The sequence below is a fragment of the Chenopodium quinoa genome, unplaced genomic scaffold (assembly GCF_001683475.1).
Source record: "Chenopodium quinoa cultivar QQ74 unplaced genomic scaffold, ASM168347v1, whole genome shotgun sequence".
Classification (NCBI taxonomy): domain Eukaryota; kingdom Viridiplantae; phylum Streptophyta; class Magnoliopsida; order Caryophyllales; family Amaranthaceae; genus Chenopodium; species Chenopodium quinoa.
This window is the reverse complement of record NW_018744517.1, coordinates 866261-879201: the sequence shown is the minus strand read 5'-3', so window position 1 is coordinate 879201 and position 12941 is coordinate 866261. Positions and strand designations below refer to the sequence as shown.

The 12941-nt window shown below is 30.0% G+C and overlaps 1 protein-coding gene across 2 annotated transcripts; it reads left to right on the top strand.

Moving 5' to 3' along the window:
- Positions 1 to 278: 278 nt before the first annotated feature.
- LOC110698362 (glucomannan 4-beta-mannosyltransferase 9-like) lies at positions 279 to 10487 on the top strand. 2 transcript variants are annotated; one of them, XM_021875773.1, is made up of 9 exons: positions 830 to 1141; positions 1268 to 1366; positions 1526 to 1778; positions 4314 to 4424; positions 4646 to 4782; positions 7350 to 7463; positions 7559 to 7758; positions 9226 to 9423; positions 9955 to 10487. In XM_021875773.1, the coding sequence occupies exons 1-9, from the start codon at positions 830 to 832 to the stop codon at positions 10115 to 10117; spliced, it is 1587 nt and encodes a 528-aa protein (XP_021731465.1). In that variant the 3' UTR covers positions 10118 to 10487. The 2 variants fall into 2 exon arrangements, with proteins under 2 accessions (XP_021731466.1, XP_021731465.1); XM_021875774.1 differs by lacking the exon at positions 4314 to 4424 and having other exon boundaries at positions 279 to 1141.
- Positions 10488 to 12941: the final 2454 nt, after the last annotated feature.

The window sequence follows — 12941 nt, the reverse complement described above, 5'->3', positions numbered from 1 at the left end:
AGATTCAAAGTCATTTTCATTACTATATTACACAACAATATATTTTTAACAACTTTTATACATGGCTGGGGTTACTTCGTGAGTGTTATAAGGGGTGTTCGATTAGTGTTATAAGGGTTACTTCGTGCGTATTATAGAGGTCATTCGGTCAATTTTACAAGGGGCCACTAGGATAGCGCTATATGTATTACTTTGTTCTTTTATAAGTAGCTACGTGGTGTGGTCAGTCACACACAAATATTTTTAATAATCTCCTTCATTCATATTTATTTATATATATAAAAAAGAACTTATTTCAATTCCCTCGCATATAATATGCATGGTTGTATTACTATAAATAAATTTGTGTTAGTCTTGAATATAAACAAGAAGTAGAGGTTGTGTACTTGAGCACCAAAGATCAGGCCATTCATTGCTTTTGCTCAACATACACCTCTCTTTGTCTCTGTTTCTCATCCTCTCAAAAAAAAAAAAAAATTCTTTCTTTCTCATTTTCTTGCCTTTGCTTCAATTAGCAGCTCCAAAAATTCACCCTTTTTCTTATCACTTACTGATGATCTACAGCTCGAATGCTGCAGCACTCGATCGATTTTTCTGCTTTTATTTCTTCCTCTGACATAATCCCATCAATTTTGATAATCGTAACTCGCAAGCCAAACAAATATACATACTATGCTTAGCTAAAATACGTGCCTTTTTCGCAAAGTCATTACAAAAGTGTATATATGCTATATATGTTTGTCGTACTAACAATATAAGTGTCCATAAGTTGGAAGATTGTTAGCTTAGTTAGCTTTCATCCTTGATTAATAGCCAATTTGGTTGAATAATGGATCGAATTTCGGCGTATCAACCTGGAAATGTAGATGATATTACTAGCCAAATTGGTTTGATTTGGGATCAAGCTAAATATCCACTATTAATTCCGTTACTTAAGTTATTGGTAAAGGTTTGTTTAGGAATGTCATTGATGCTGTTCGTGGAACGAGTTTATATGGGGTTTGTTATTGTACTGATTAAAATCTTCGGTCGTAAACCCGAGAAAAGGTATAATTGGGAACCATTGAAGGATGATTTGGAGCTAGGGAACTCTAATTACCCTATGGTTCTTGTTCAAATTCCCATGTACAACGAGAAAGAGGTTAGTTAATCTTTTAATACCTGTGCATAGAATCTGTTAGACGCCGACTAATTTAAAATCAAATATTGTTGAAATGTATAATGGAGTAAGTGTTTTTTTTTTTTTTTTTTTTTTTTACTATTATAGGTATATCAATTATCAATTGGAGCAGCATGTGGGCTTTCATGGCCATCAGATCGTATCATAATCCAAGTGCTAGACGATTCAACTGATCCAATTACTAAGGTAATGAGTTACTAATTGTATAGTGTAACATACATTATTAATTTTAAAGTATAGTTTTAGCTAGCATATATCATATAGTATGATGTAATTAACAAAGTTTGTACTACTTTTATTTTATATTATTTGTAACGATTTGACATAAAATATCATATGAAACAGAATATGGTGGAAATGGAATGCCAAAGATGGGGAAGCAAAGGAATAAACATAAAATATGAGATAAGAGACAACAGAAAAGGGTACAAAGCAGGGGCACTTAAGGAAGGAATGAAGCATAATTATGTTAAGGAGTGTGACTTTGTTGCTATTTTCGATGCTGATTTTCAACCTGAGCCTGACTTTCTTTGGCGAACTATCCCTTTTCTAGTTCATAACCCTGAAATTGGTCTTGTTCAAGCTCGTTGGAAGTTTGGTATGATCTCATTCAATTTTCCAATTTAATTAATTCATTATTATATATAATTGTCGCATTATAAGCATGCCATACTTTATTATGATGTTTAGTTAATATTTTAATCAACCACATTGCTATACATATTTGCCTCGCATCACTTTATGGTTTAGAGTAGACAATTTTTGCGTAACTGGTTTAATATGATCCTTTTTCTTAATATATAAATAAATAAATTTCAAAACCTAGCTTAGTTAGTTTAATAAACATGAAAGTGTTTAATTAATTGTCATACGTACAATATAATGTTATGATGATGATATAATTAATACATGTAATTAATCACATGATAATCTAATAATGATTAATTAGTGTATACTTTTATGATCTTGGTGATTAATACAGACTACCCAACTACTTTAGAGACCAGCTAAGTTGGATTGATGATGATACTTTATAAGATGTGACAGTGCAATGAGTTGAGAATTTTATAAGACTGTCGGTGCTTAGATTTTGTTTTTATTTTTGGGATTTTATTTATTTGGAGGAAATTATGTGTTGCAATGTGGGTGATCTTTATGACTTTTCTCTTTTTCTCCATTGCTTACTTCCTTTGTGGTTGAGAAGAAAAAAGGCATGCACTCTGTGATTCCAGAAAAGCAGTCCGATTATTTCACTGTATAATACACTTTTGCTTGTATTATTCTTTCGTTACTGCCATATCATCAGAAAGTAAAGTTTGATTCACTTAATAAGAGTCGTACATTAATTAAATCTTAAAGGCTTAGGAATCAATATTATTAAGTAAGGGTACTTGTAGAATGAGATTTCCTAACATCACTCCTATTTAACTATTTTCATATATCTGGCGTGTAAATACCGAGAAAAAAAATGTGAAAATTGAGATCTGATTAGAACTATGTTTATTACCGTAAAATATTAAATATACAAGCGGAGTATCAAACTTTGTTGCTCTAGAATTCACTAGTATTAAATACTTTCTCCGTTCTATTAATATTGTAACAATGAACTTTTTGCACTATTCATCACTCTTGTTTGACCATATAATATGATTTATACGTTAAGTAAAATATAGTCATGTGGAATCTTATTGGATTCGTCTCATAAAATACTTTCACAATATCAACTTTTTATAAATTTTATACTTACACAATTATAGATATTTAGCATATAAAATATGCATTAGGATGCGTAATTTCATCCTTGTTGCAATATTGATAGAACGGAGAAAGTATATCATTTTATAATTATATTTTTTAAAGTCAAATTCTACTATTTGCATTTTGTCGTGTCGGTAGTAATAGTTTGGGTTACTGTTGTATGACTTGTATCCTGTTTTATAAAACTAGATACAAATTAGAGATTTTAAATGTTTAAAAATTCTCTACAAATTTTTTTACAGTATTTTTTTTAAAAAAAAACGTTAATAAAGTGATAAGAATCGTAAAATGTAAGATTCTAATGATCGAAATACACTACTCCCCCATCACCACATTGTTAATAAAGGTTCTTAAAACTTTTTTTTTTTTCCTTTTTAATGCATCCCTTATAAAATTTCCTAAATATATCCTTTTTTTTAATTATAATATACCTGTATTGTTTTTTTTTTTTTAATAAGTTACATTGACATTACGATTAAGTGGGGGTAAGGTTTCAAAAAAAAAAAATGGGGGTAAAATACGAATTTATGATCTATCGCAACTATGTAACATGTTCATAACCATGCAAATAGTAGAAAGTATACTAACTAATAGATCATCAAATCTATCAAAAGGTATACATAGTAGTATTCAAGATGAAAGTTTTCATTATCCAAACACTCCTCCAATAACATTCCTACTTTCATTTATTGGTTGGTCTGAATTATTCGGAGTATAATTTATTTTGTGAATTTTTTTTTGTTGTATATACTCCGAATATTTTTTATATCTTTTGGCGACAAGGAGTTATTAGAGTTGTTATTATTGATTACTAGGAGTCTTGCAGCATGCCTTGAATGAAATACACATGGTTGCATGGTGCAAATACTAATAATGTAAACTATGAAAATCACTATCTAATTAATATTTTTAGGGATGTTGTTATTATTTATAGCAATAAGAACTATTTTAAGGATAAAATACATACATTATTTAAGATAACAATGCAATATAAAGAAACTTTATAATAAAATTTATTATATTATTCTCTGTTAATTTATTTTGTCAAAAAAATATAAAAAATTATCGTGCATTTTGTGTGTGGCTTACCACACTATATGACCACTCACAAAATAATTCTTATAATACTGACATAAAAAAATAACCTCTATAATACTGACAACAATCTATGACCGAGTAACCCCTGTGACATATACGAAGTAACTTCATAAAAACTGGCTACATATAAAAGTAGTTGTAAAATTAAAGAGTTTTAAAATGAACATGCATGCAAAAATTTCAAACGTTTATTTTATTTTATTTTTTTTTGTTTTCGTTTTGACTGGTATTTATTGTTGATTGTGCCTTATTTTTAATAATTTAAATTGAAATGTAGTGAATGCGGATGAATGCCTGATGACGAGGATGCAAGAAATGTCCTTAGACTACCATTTTACAGTGGAGCAAGAAGTTGGGTCCTCCACCCATGCTTTCTTCGGATTCAATGGTATATTAATTTTATTTCTTTATTCAACTTCAATGTATTTTCCAACTTTCTTATAATATATACTATATTCTATCTTTAAAAAATTTTCCTGTATGAAATTAAGCGGTGGTTTTATCACAAAATAAAGTCATAAAAGGAAAAATTTTTAGAGACGGTGAAAGATATAGGTTGAAAATTAAAATGGTAATAATAAATAATGATGAATGTTGTAATTGTTGCAGGGACAGCTGGGGTATGGAGGATATCAGCAATCAATGAGGCTGGTGGGTGGAAAGATCGAACAACTGTGGAGGATATGGACTTGGCTGTGCGGGCCAGTCTTAAGGGTTGGAAATTTGTTTATGTGGGTGACCTTAAGGTATTACTCATTTTTATCCTCTCATTAGATTACATTAACCTAGTTTTTCAACGTGTGTCTTGCATCTAAATTCTCTGCCTTTAATAGTTTGTGTCATTGGTGGTTCTAATAATGCTCGTTGGTGTTATATTGCGTGTAGATGTTATCATTTTTAATGCTAACATAATAAGATCCCGTTCACTTAATCTTATTTTTATTGAATTGAAATTATTTTTACTGAACTGAAATTATTTTTATTGAATTTAAATTATTTTTACTGAACTAAAAATAATTTTATTAAACTGAAATTAATTTTCCTGAACTTAAATTATTTTTATTGATTTTTATTATATTTATTCTTTTAAGGTACTGAATTTTACTGAACTGAACTTATTTTTACTGAACAGAACTTATTTTTATTTAACTGAAATTATTTTTACTTAATATTAAGGCCTAACATAGAATTTTATTTGTTATCAATAATATTTTGTTGGTACTAATGAAGAAAAATTCTGGTACCAATCATAAATCTATATCTAATAATCACGTATGATTACTAAATTGGCTAGTTTATCAAAATTATTTACCAAAATAACTATTTTTAAATTCTAATTCTAAAACTAGCCATTGAACCAATTTTTTTTGACTATTTTTATTACATATAGCATATATCCATTGAACCAATTTTTTTTCCTTGTGAACTGGATTTGAATTCTTCCCATTCTTTTGGTTCAATATAATTTACTTAATTTAAAAAGAAACCTAACAATTATAAATAGGTTGGTTTTTTTTTTTTTTTTTTTTTTTTTTTTTTTTTTTTTTTTTTTTTTTTCAAATTCGGGGCGTGGCAGGGGTTTGTAAAGTTTGGTAATAGAAAGTTTGGAGGAATTGAACTTACTGAGGCGTTGGCTTTGATAAAACTTTATTATAAATTAAATATTTCAATGTTTAGCATTTTAGCTAGTACCCGGCCTATTACATCCACATGATCGCATGTATTAAAGTAAATGACTATAATTTTTGTAGGGGAGCTACTTTCTAAATTTTAAGAGCGTCATATAGAAAATTATTTAGCCAAAGAAAAAAAAGAAATGCAATTTTTTCTAAATTAAATCATTCAAATGCCACACAATCAAAATTAATGAATGAAATTTGGAAGTTAAAAAAAATAATAATAATAATAATAATAAATGTTACATTATAGAACTTTAAGAAAAAAATCCACATTTTATTTTATTATAAAAAATTAAAGTAAATAAACAACAAATAAAATCATAAAATTATCATATAAACACATAAATTGTCCGATCTTAAAAAAAAAATACAAGTAACGGTACGATTTTAAATCTTGTTAGATATATGACAAGAAATAATGTAATCATTACTTCTTTTTAAATTAAAGAGTACAATTATTTGAATATAAATTAATTTGATCATTTAGTTGGGATGTAGAATGATAATTTTTTTTGATAATATCATTCTCAAATATTATCAAACGAAATTGAACCAAAAATTAAGAAATAATCCAATCCATTTCACAAGAAAAATGATATAAAATAAATGATTAATGGTTATTGGTAATATTTGGCTAGTTTTGGAATTAGAATTTGAATGTAGCCATTTTGGTAAATAGTTTTGCTAACCTAGCCGATTCAATAAAAGATCCCAATTTAATGTTAATGAACATTAGTAGAGCCATAAAGGACTCGAGCTATTAGAGGTTGAGATTGAATTCCTCTGTCTTACATTTGGTTTATAGATTTATGATACGAAGTAATCATACGTGATTATTAATTCCAAATCGATGGAATTTGTCCCATACGAAGTACTTCCTCCGTTAACAATTAGTTGCAACACACCTCTTTGGCACGCATTTTAAGGGAGATATTATACTAGGTAAACGGATAAATTAAATCACAAAATTTTACCACCGATAAGAAGAAAGGGATAAGTTGCTACGGTTAAAATTTCATAGCTTAATTAATTCGTTTACCTAATTTAATCAACTCATCGAAAAGCGTGATAAAAGGTGTGTTGCAACTAATTGTTAACGGAGGGAGTATTATTTAGTAACTGTGGAGGATGAAAAGTAATAGAGTTTTGTTGGTTTATTGTACGAATTTGTGAAAGTAATCATCTTTGATTATTAAGGAATATGTTCACTATTGTTTTGTGATAATTGTGAAAAATGAATAAGTGACACCTAGTGAGGAACATATTAGATAATGATGTTGAAATTAGTCATAATGGGAAGAAGGTTACATGTCCAGTGTTCTAATTATTGGGGTACAAACTACAAAGTATTTATTTTGTTGGAGCTTGATGGTGGGAATGAAAATTAATCCAAATTATTTCCAAATGTCACCTATTTGTTTGAGAGGATTTGGAATTTTTCAAAACTGTTTGTCCTAAATTACCCCACAAATTCTTACCAAAGTACCAATGGGGAGGTGGTATTAATTACTCCATTGTTCTCAATGTCACGTACTATTCACAATCTATACATCGTTAAGTTACGTACAAACTCAATTTTTGTAAGTATTCAAGACAATCGAGGAGATCTATAATGGTTCATTTACTCTGTCCAGGTAAAAAATGAACTTCCAAGTACCTTCAAAGCATACCGATATCAACAACATAGATGGTCATGTGGCCCTGCTAATCTATTTAGAAAAATGGTACAAGAAATCATAACAAATAAGGTTAGTCATTCTAAATAATTCATCCAAATTAAGCAATGTCTCTAATATTTCCAAATATAGTGATGATTTTGAGATGTATCTTGACATTATTGCAGAAAGTGTCACTATGGAAGAAGGTTCATGTGATATACAGCTTCTTCTTTGTTAGGAAAATAGTAGCGCACATTGTTACCTTCATTTTCTATTGCATTGTATTGCCAGCAACAGTTTTGGTCCCAGAAGTTGAAGTGCCAAAGTGGGCAGCTGTTTATATTCCTAGCACTATTACTCTCCTCAATGCTGTTGGGACCCCAAGGTTTGACTTCCCCTCTAATTTCCCTACTGAATTTCCATTTCATATAAGTAGCCCTTGGAGCTAGGGCTATATATAACCATTAAATATACTTTCTAAAATATACTTTCTAAAATGGAATTAAGTTAGAAATTCACTATAAAATCAGGTGCAGATCGGTGTAATTAATGTTAATTTATCCTTAATATTTTCTTTCTTAGCTTCTTATACATATTCCTTAGGGTTATGTTTATCATTTTCCTTCATATATCTCACTTTATCTTATTATAATTTAAACTGTAATATTAAAATTGAATATTGGGCCGAATTAAAAAAAAAAAAAAAAAAAAAAAAAAGCCCCCGTCAATTTTTATACTACCTCTGTTAATTATTATGTGCAACTTTGGGCATTATTTGTGAGATATAAAATATTCTAAAGTTGCACAAAATATTTAACCGAGGTAGTATGTACATGATCTACAAAGTACTGCCTGTCTCTAAAGTTCCTCTCAATGGATGTAACAACACTTAGGGAAATGAGAAGAAAGAGGGTGCACGCGACTACGCGAGTCTTTTTTTTTGTTTTTAAAAATTAGGAAATACGATGTTGTTACAGAAGGTGTAAAAAGGAAAAAAAAATATTTACGGAGTACTGTACAAGATAATGAATAATTGGAAAGAAATTTAAGAAATATCTCGAAACAAAAGTTGGAATTTTTTAACCACTTTACCAGCGCCCCAACCACCTTACCCACCCAGCCCATGCCACCGTCCAGCCCATGCCGCGGCCCAGGCCGCCTCCACCCTCGCCGATCCTCTTCCCGCGCCTGCCTGCGAGCTGCGACCCCGACCTACCCAAACCTCCACGCCTTTTCCGATTTCGTGGTTGCAGAAGGGTTTTGCAGCTTGCGAGTGGGGATTAATTGGTTGCAAAAAGCGGTTTCGGGGAAAGGGAGGGTTGGGGTTGCAGCGGGGAAGGGGGACGCCGACGGGAATTAGTCTAGGGGCAGGCCGGGTTGGGGCGGACGCCGGTGGGGGTGAAGGGTAGGGAGGGTGGCTGGTGGTGGTTTTTCTTTAAATTATTTTTAAAATAGTTAGTTTTAAAATAATTAGTTAATTGTTAATTAGTATAGTATTAATAATCTGCCTCAAAAAAAATTAGTACTAATAATATATTTTGACCAATCACGTTGTGACATGTGTCATTTACTTTTTTTTTTTAAAAAAAAGTTCACCTATTCAGCTAGTTAAAGTTCGAATTATTATTTTAATAATCTAAAATTGAGATTATTTTGGACAGATGAGACAAAGTTGAGATTATTTTTCTCAATTTTTCCCTTTTTTTTTTTTTTTTTTTTTTTTTTTTTAATATTTCCAAGAGTTTTAGTTTTTTTTTAGTTAGACACAATTATGTCTTTCAAATTTTTAACTGTGAAAGCAGTTTTCATTAGAATGCTTAATGTAAATGCATTTTATTTGACTATTATGCAGATCTCTTCATCTTGTAGTGTTTTGGATTCTATTCGAGAATGTTATGTCATTGCATCGAACTAAAGCAACATTTATCGGCCTCCTAGAAGCTGGGAGAGTCAACGAATGGGTTGTTACAGAGAAATTAGGAGATGCACTAAAAAACAAATTAAATAGTGCTAAATCATTCAAGAAACCTCGCAGCAGAATTGGAGAAAAGTAAGTTCTCTTTTAATTTTTTATTTATTAATAAATTGATTACAACACTTAAATCAACCAATTCTGAACTAGTTATTGATAAACTTACATTACTTCTAAGCAAATTTACAAAACTTGACACAATTTTTACAAAACTTTAAAGTTCCTCAAGTAATGGTAACACATCATGAACAACATTATTGTAACCAAAATATTTAAAATGAACAATACTCCCGGCCTCCGTTTATTTGAATTCATCACTTGGAGCTTTACAGATTTGACTTAATTTTTTAACTAATATATAATATATAAAGGTTCTCATGTAACATGTCTACTTTTATGATATAATTTTTGAATTTTTATTTACAAATATCTAATTAAATATAATAGTGGACAACATTTTAACTTGAGATATGCAAATTCAAGTGATGTATTTTTTAAAAAATCAAAAGGAGTACTTAAAAGCCTAAAAACTCGAGAATTTTCGAAATCAAATGTGTATGGACGACATTGCCTTACACCTATTAACCCATTGACAAAATTTGGTTGCAGAATCAATATGTTGGAGCTTATGGTAGGAGCCTACCTATTTTTCTGCGGATGCTATGATGTTGCATTTGGGAGAAACCACTACTTCATTTACCTATTCTTGCAATCCTTGGCATTTTTCATTGCTGGGTTCGGTTATGTGGGCACGTTTGTTCCCAATTATTAGATAACCTACTAAACCAAATTGGCAAAATTAATGTGTGATATAAATAGATTCCCTGTTTTCCTATTAAATTAATTAATTTCAATTTGTTTTTGTTTTGATAATTTATGTATTATTGTCTCTTTGTTGCCTTTCTAAGCAACGTATACGAAATGTTTTTTTCTTTTGAATTTTGGAATATACACAAGAAATATCATTCATTTTTTTTTGGTGGTATTTAGAGAGCCATAAGGGCAGGGTGAGAAATAATCCCAATATCACTTGGAATCGGGAGGGGAGCTCTAACCACTTAAGCTATCCCTCACTCTCAGAAATATCATTCTTTGTAATCGAATATAAACAATCTGCAAGGCACGTATGTCCTATTGTTTCACCTCATATTGTTCATGGTATGTTGCAAGTTAAATTTTTTAATTTTTTTAATTTTTTTATTGCATTAGTTATTTTGTATAAAAGTACGTGGTGCATACAAAAAGTCTTGCGTGGACCTGATTCGCAATAGTATTATTGTAAACTCAAGGTTTAGACACACGTAATTGACAGTTATATGGAACATAGTGACCCTAGTTTTAACATAATAACCTTATTTTATAACATAGCAACCTTTATTAAAATTTATATGACATTTAATATTATTGTGAATCTAAAGTACGACGTTACGTTAAACATAGTGACTCTAATTTTAACATAGTAACCTTTATTTATTTATATTGACCAATATATAAAAAATTTCATTAAAAAAGCTAAAATAATCTCTTATAGCCTTTATAATGCCACAATGACCTTTATTTCAACATAATAACCTTTATTTTAATATAGTGACTTTTTTTTTATTAGTAAAACAAGCATAGTATCTCTAATATTAGTGGTCCACAATAAATTAGTGTGAACTAGGCCATTTAAGAGTTTGTATGGTGCATATTGCTACTTAATCATGTTCTATGCATAATTTATTATTAGTTTGCAAAAACATTGTGAATTTTAAAATAGATCTAGAGTCATTTCCTCTCAAGTATTACAACTTCTCTCACAAAATTATCTTATACTAAATTAAGTCTCGTGCAATGCATGGTTGCTACTAAATATTACAGAGTATTATATAATAAAAAAAAATCATTAATAAAAAGTCATACAACATCTACAGAAGAGATTCGACTTTAACAAATACATAAGATAATGAATCAAATAAAAATTTCCTTCATAAAAACTATGATCCTCGAGTAGATCTTGCATTGTGGAAAATATCCCGCTTATATCTCTGGAAAGACAATCTAAGGACCCTTTGTAGCCTTGAGGATGTTTTCTTTCTTATTCATCTGATTGTATTCGAAAGCTTGATAACCCTTGCGATCTCGCATAATTTTTCTCCAACCAAATAATTTAGCGATAATCATTAGATCTAATATCATGGATCCAAACCTAGGAAATTTCTCCCCCGAAAAGAGGATATAAACCTTGTCTTTCAAAGGAGGTTGAAAAACCCTTGTCTTTCGAAGGAGATCGGAAACCCTTTCTTTCGAGGGAAAAAAGTTCCTCCCAAAAGGAGTAAGCATTATTATAAACCTAAATTTTTTTTTAAAGAAACAAAGATTGGGGCTTTCCACCGGTTAAAACTAATGAAAGCCCCTTCAAAAAACAAAAATGGAGCGAGGCTAGGGTTTAGGAGAGAGAAAGGAGGAGAGAGGAGATTTAAATTATTAAGTCATCTCCTTTTTATTTTGCTATTATTTTTTACACTTATACCAATGTCAAGGCTATTGATCGAAGTTAGGGGTGTAAATTAATTGAGCTGATATTTTCGTGAACTACTCGCGAACAAGCTAGGTCAAAGCTTGGTCAAAACTCGTGTGTTAAGCTAATAAACAAGCTTGAGCAAAAATTTTAAGCTCGTAAAATAGATGAACAAAGCTCGAACAACATCATGTCGACTCGTTAATGTTCATGAACAGCTCGTTTGAAGTCCATTTGTAAGTTTTTACACGCCGAATTAAGACTCGAACAATTTATATATCTTTTATTCATACATACTAATTATTTCATCAGGTAAAGGCATGAAAACTCCGTCATTATCATTTTCTATAGAAAGAATATAAACATCTTATATAAAATTACATGGATGTGTTAAAATTTGAAAGAAACCATTTTTTTAATGATAAATTAGGACTCGTTTATTTAATAAAGCCCGATTTCAACCCGTTCAAACTCGAACTTAAACTCGAAATGCAAACGAGTACGTTCGTAAACAAAGCTCGAACAAGCCAAATCGAGCCCAACTCGAACAAGTTTTTTAAAAGCTTGTTCAAGCTCGAGATGATTCGAACACGAATAATTCTTATCAAGCTTAGCTCGAACATACTAAAACTCGGCTTGATCCGCATCATTTGCAGTCCTAATCGAAGAGCTAGACTTTATTTTTTACAAATTTATAATAAGGTTATCGGATTTTATATTAAAAATAAAATAAAAGTCTAGTTTACTACCGGTGCTATTATTAGTACTACTTTTAAGTGTAAAAAGCAAAGGATATACTTGTACATATATATTTGTTAAAAGAATTTACCAACATAAATGTTTTGATCAGTGAAAGGAGGAGTAAAGAAGAAGTGAAAGAGGATGGGTGAAAATGTCGTAGTTTTACTACTACATCAAGACTTTATTCATAGTAAGATTTTAAAATAAAATATTAGACATTATTGTACTTTTGAGTATATAATTGAGAGCTATAATTGATCTAAATACCACATGTGAACTTTCACATTTGTATTTTTCTCAACACTCCCCCTTGAATGTTCACATGGAATGGGGTGTGAGTTGCCTTATTAAAACC

Coding starts and splice junctions, on each gene's coding strand:
- LOC110698362 (XM_021875773.1), top strand. CDS start 830: ATGGATCGAATTTCGGCGTATCAACCTGGAAATGTAGATGATATTACT. Junction 4,425..4,645: donor TGCTTTCTTCGGATTCAATG/GTATATTAATTT, acceptor TAATTGTTGCAG/GGACAGCTGGGGTATGGAGG. Junction 9,424..9,954: donor CGCAGCAGAATTGGAGAAAA/GTAAGTTCTCTT, acceptor ATTTGGTTGCAG/AATCAATATGTTGGAGCTTA.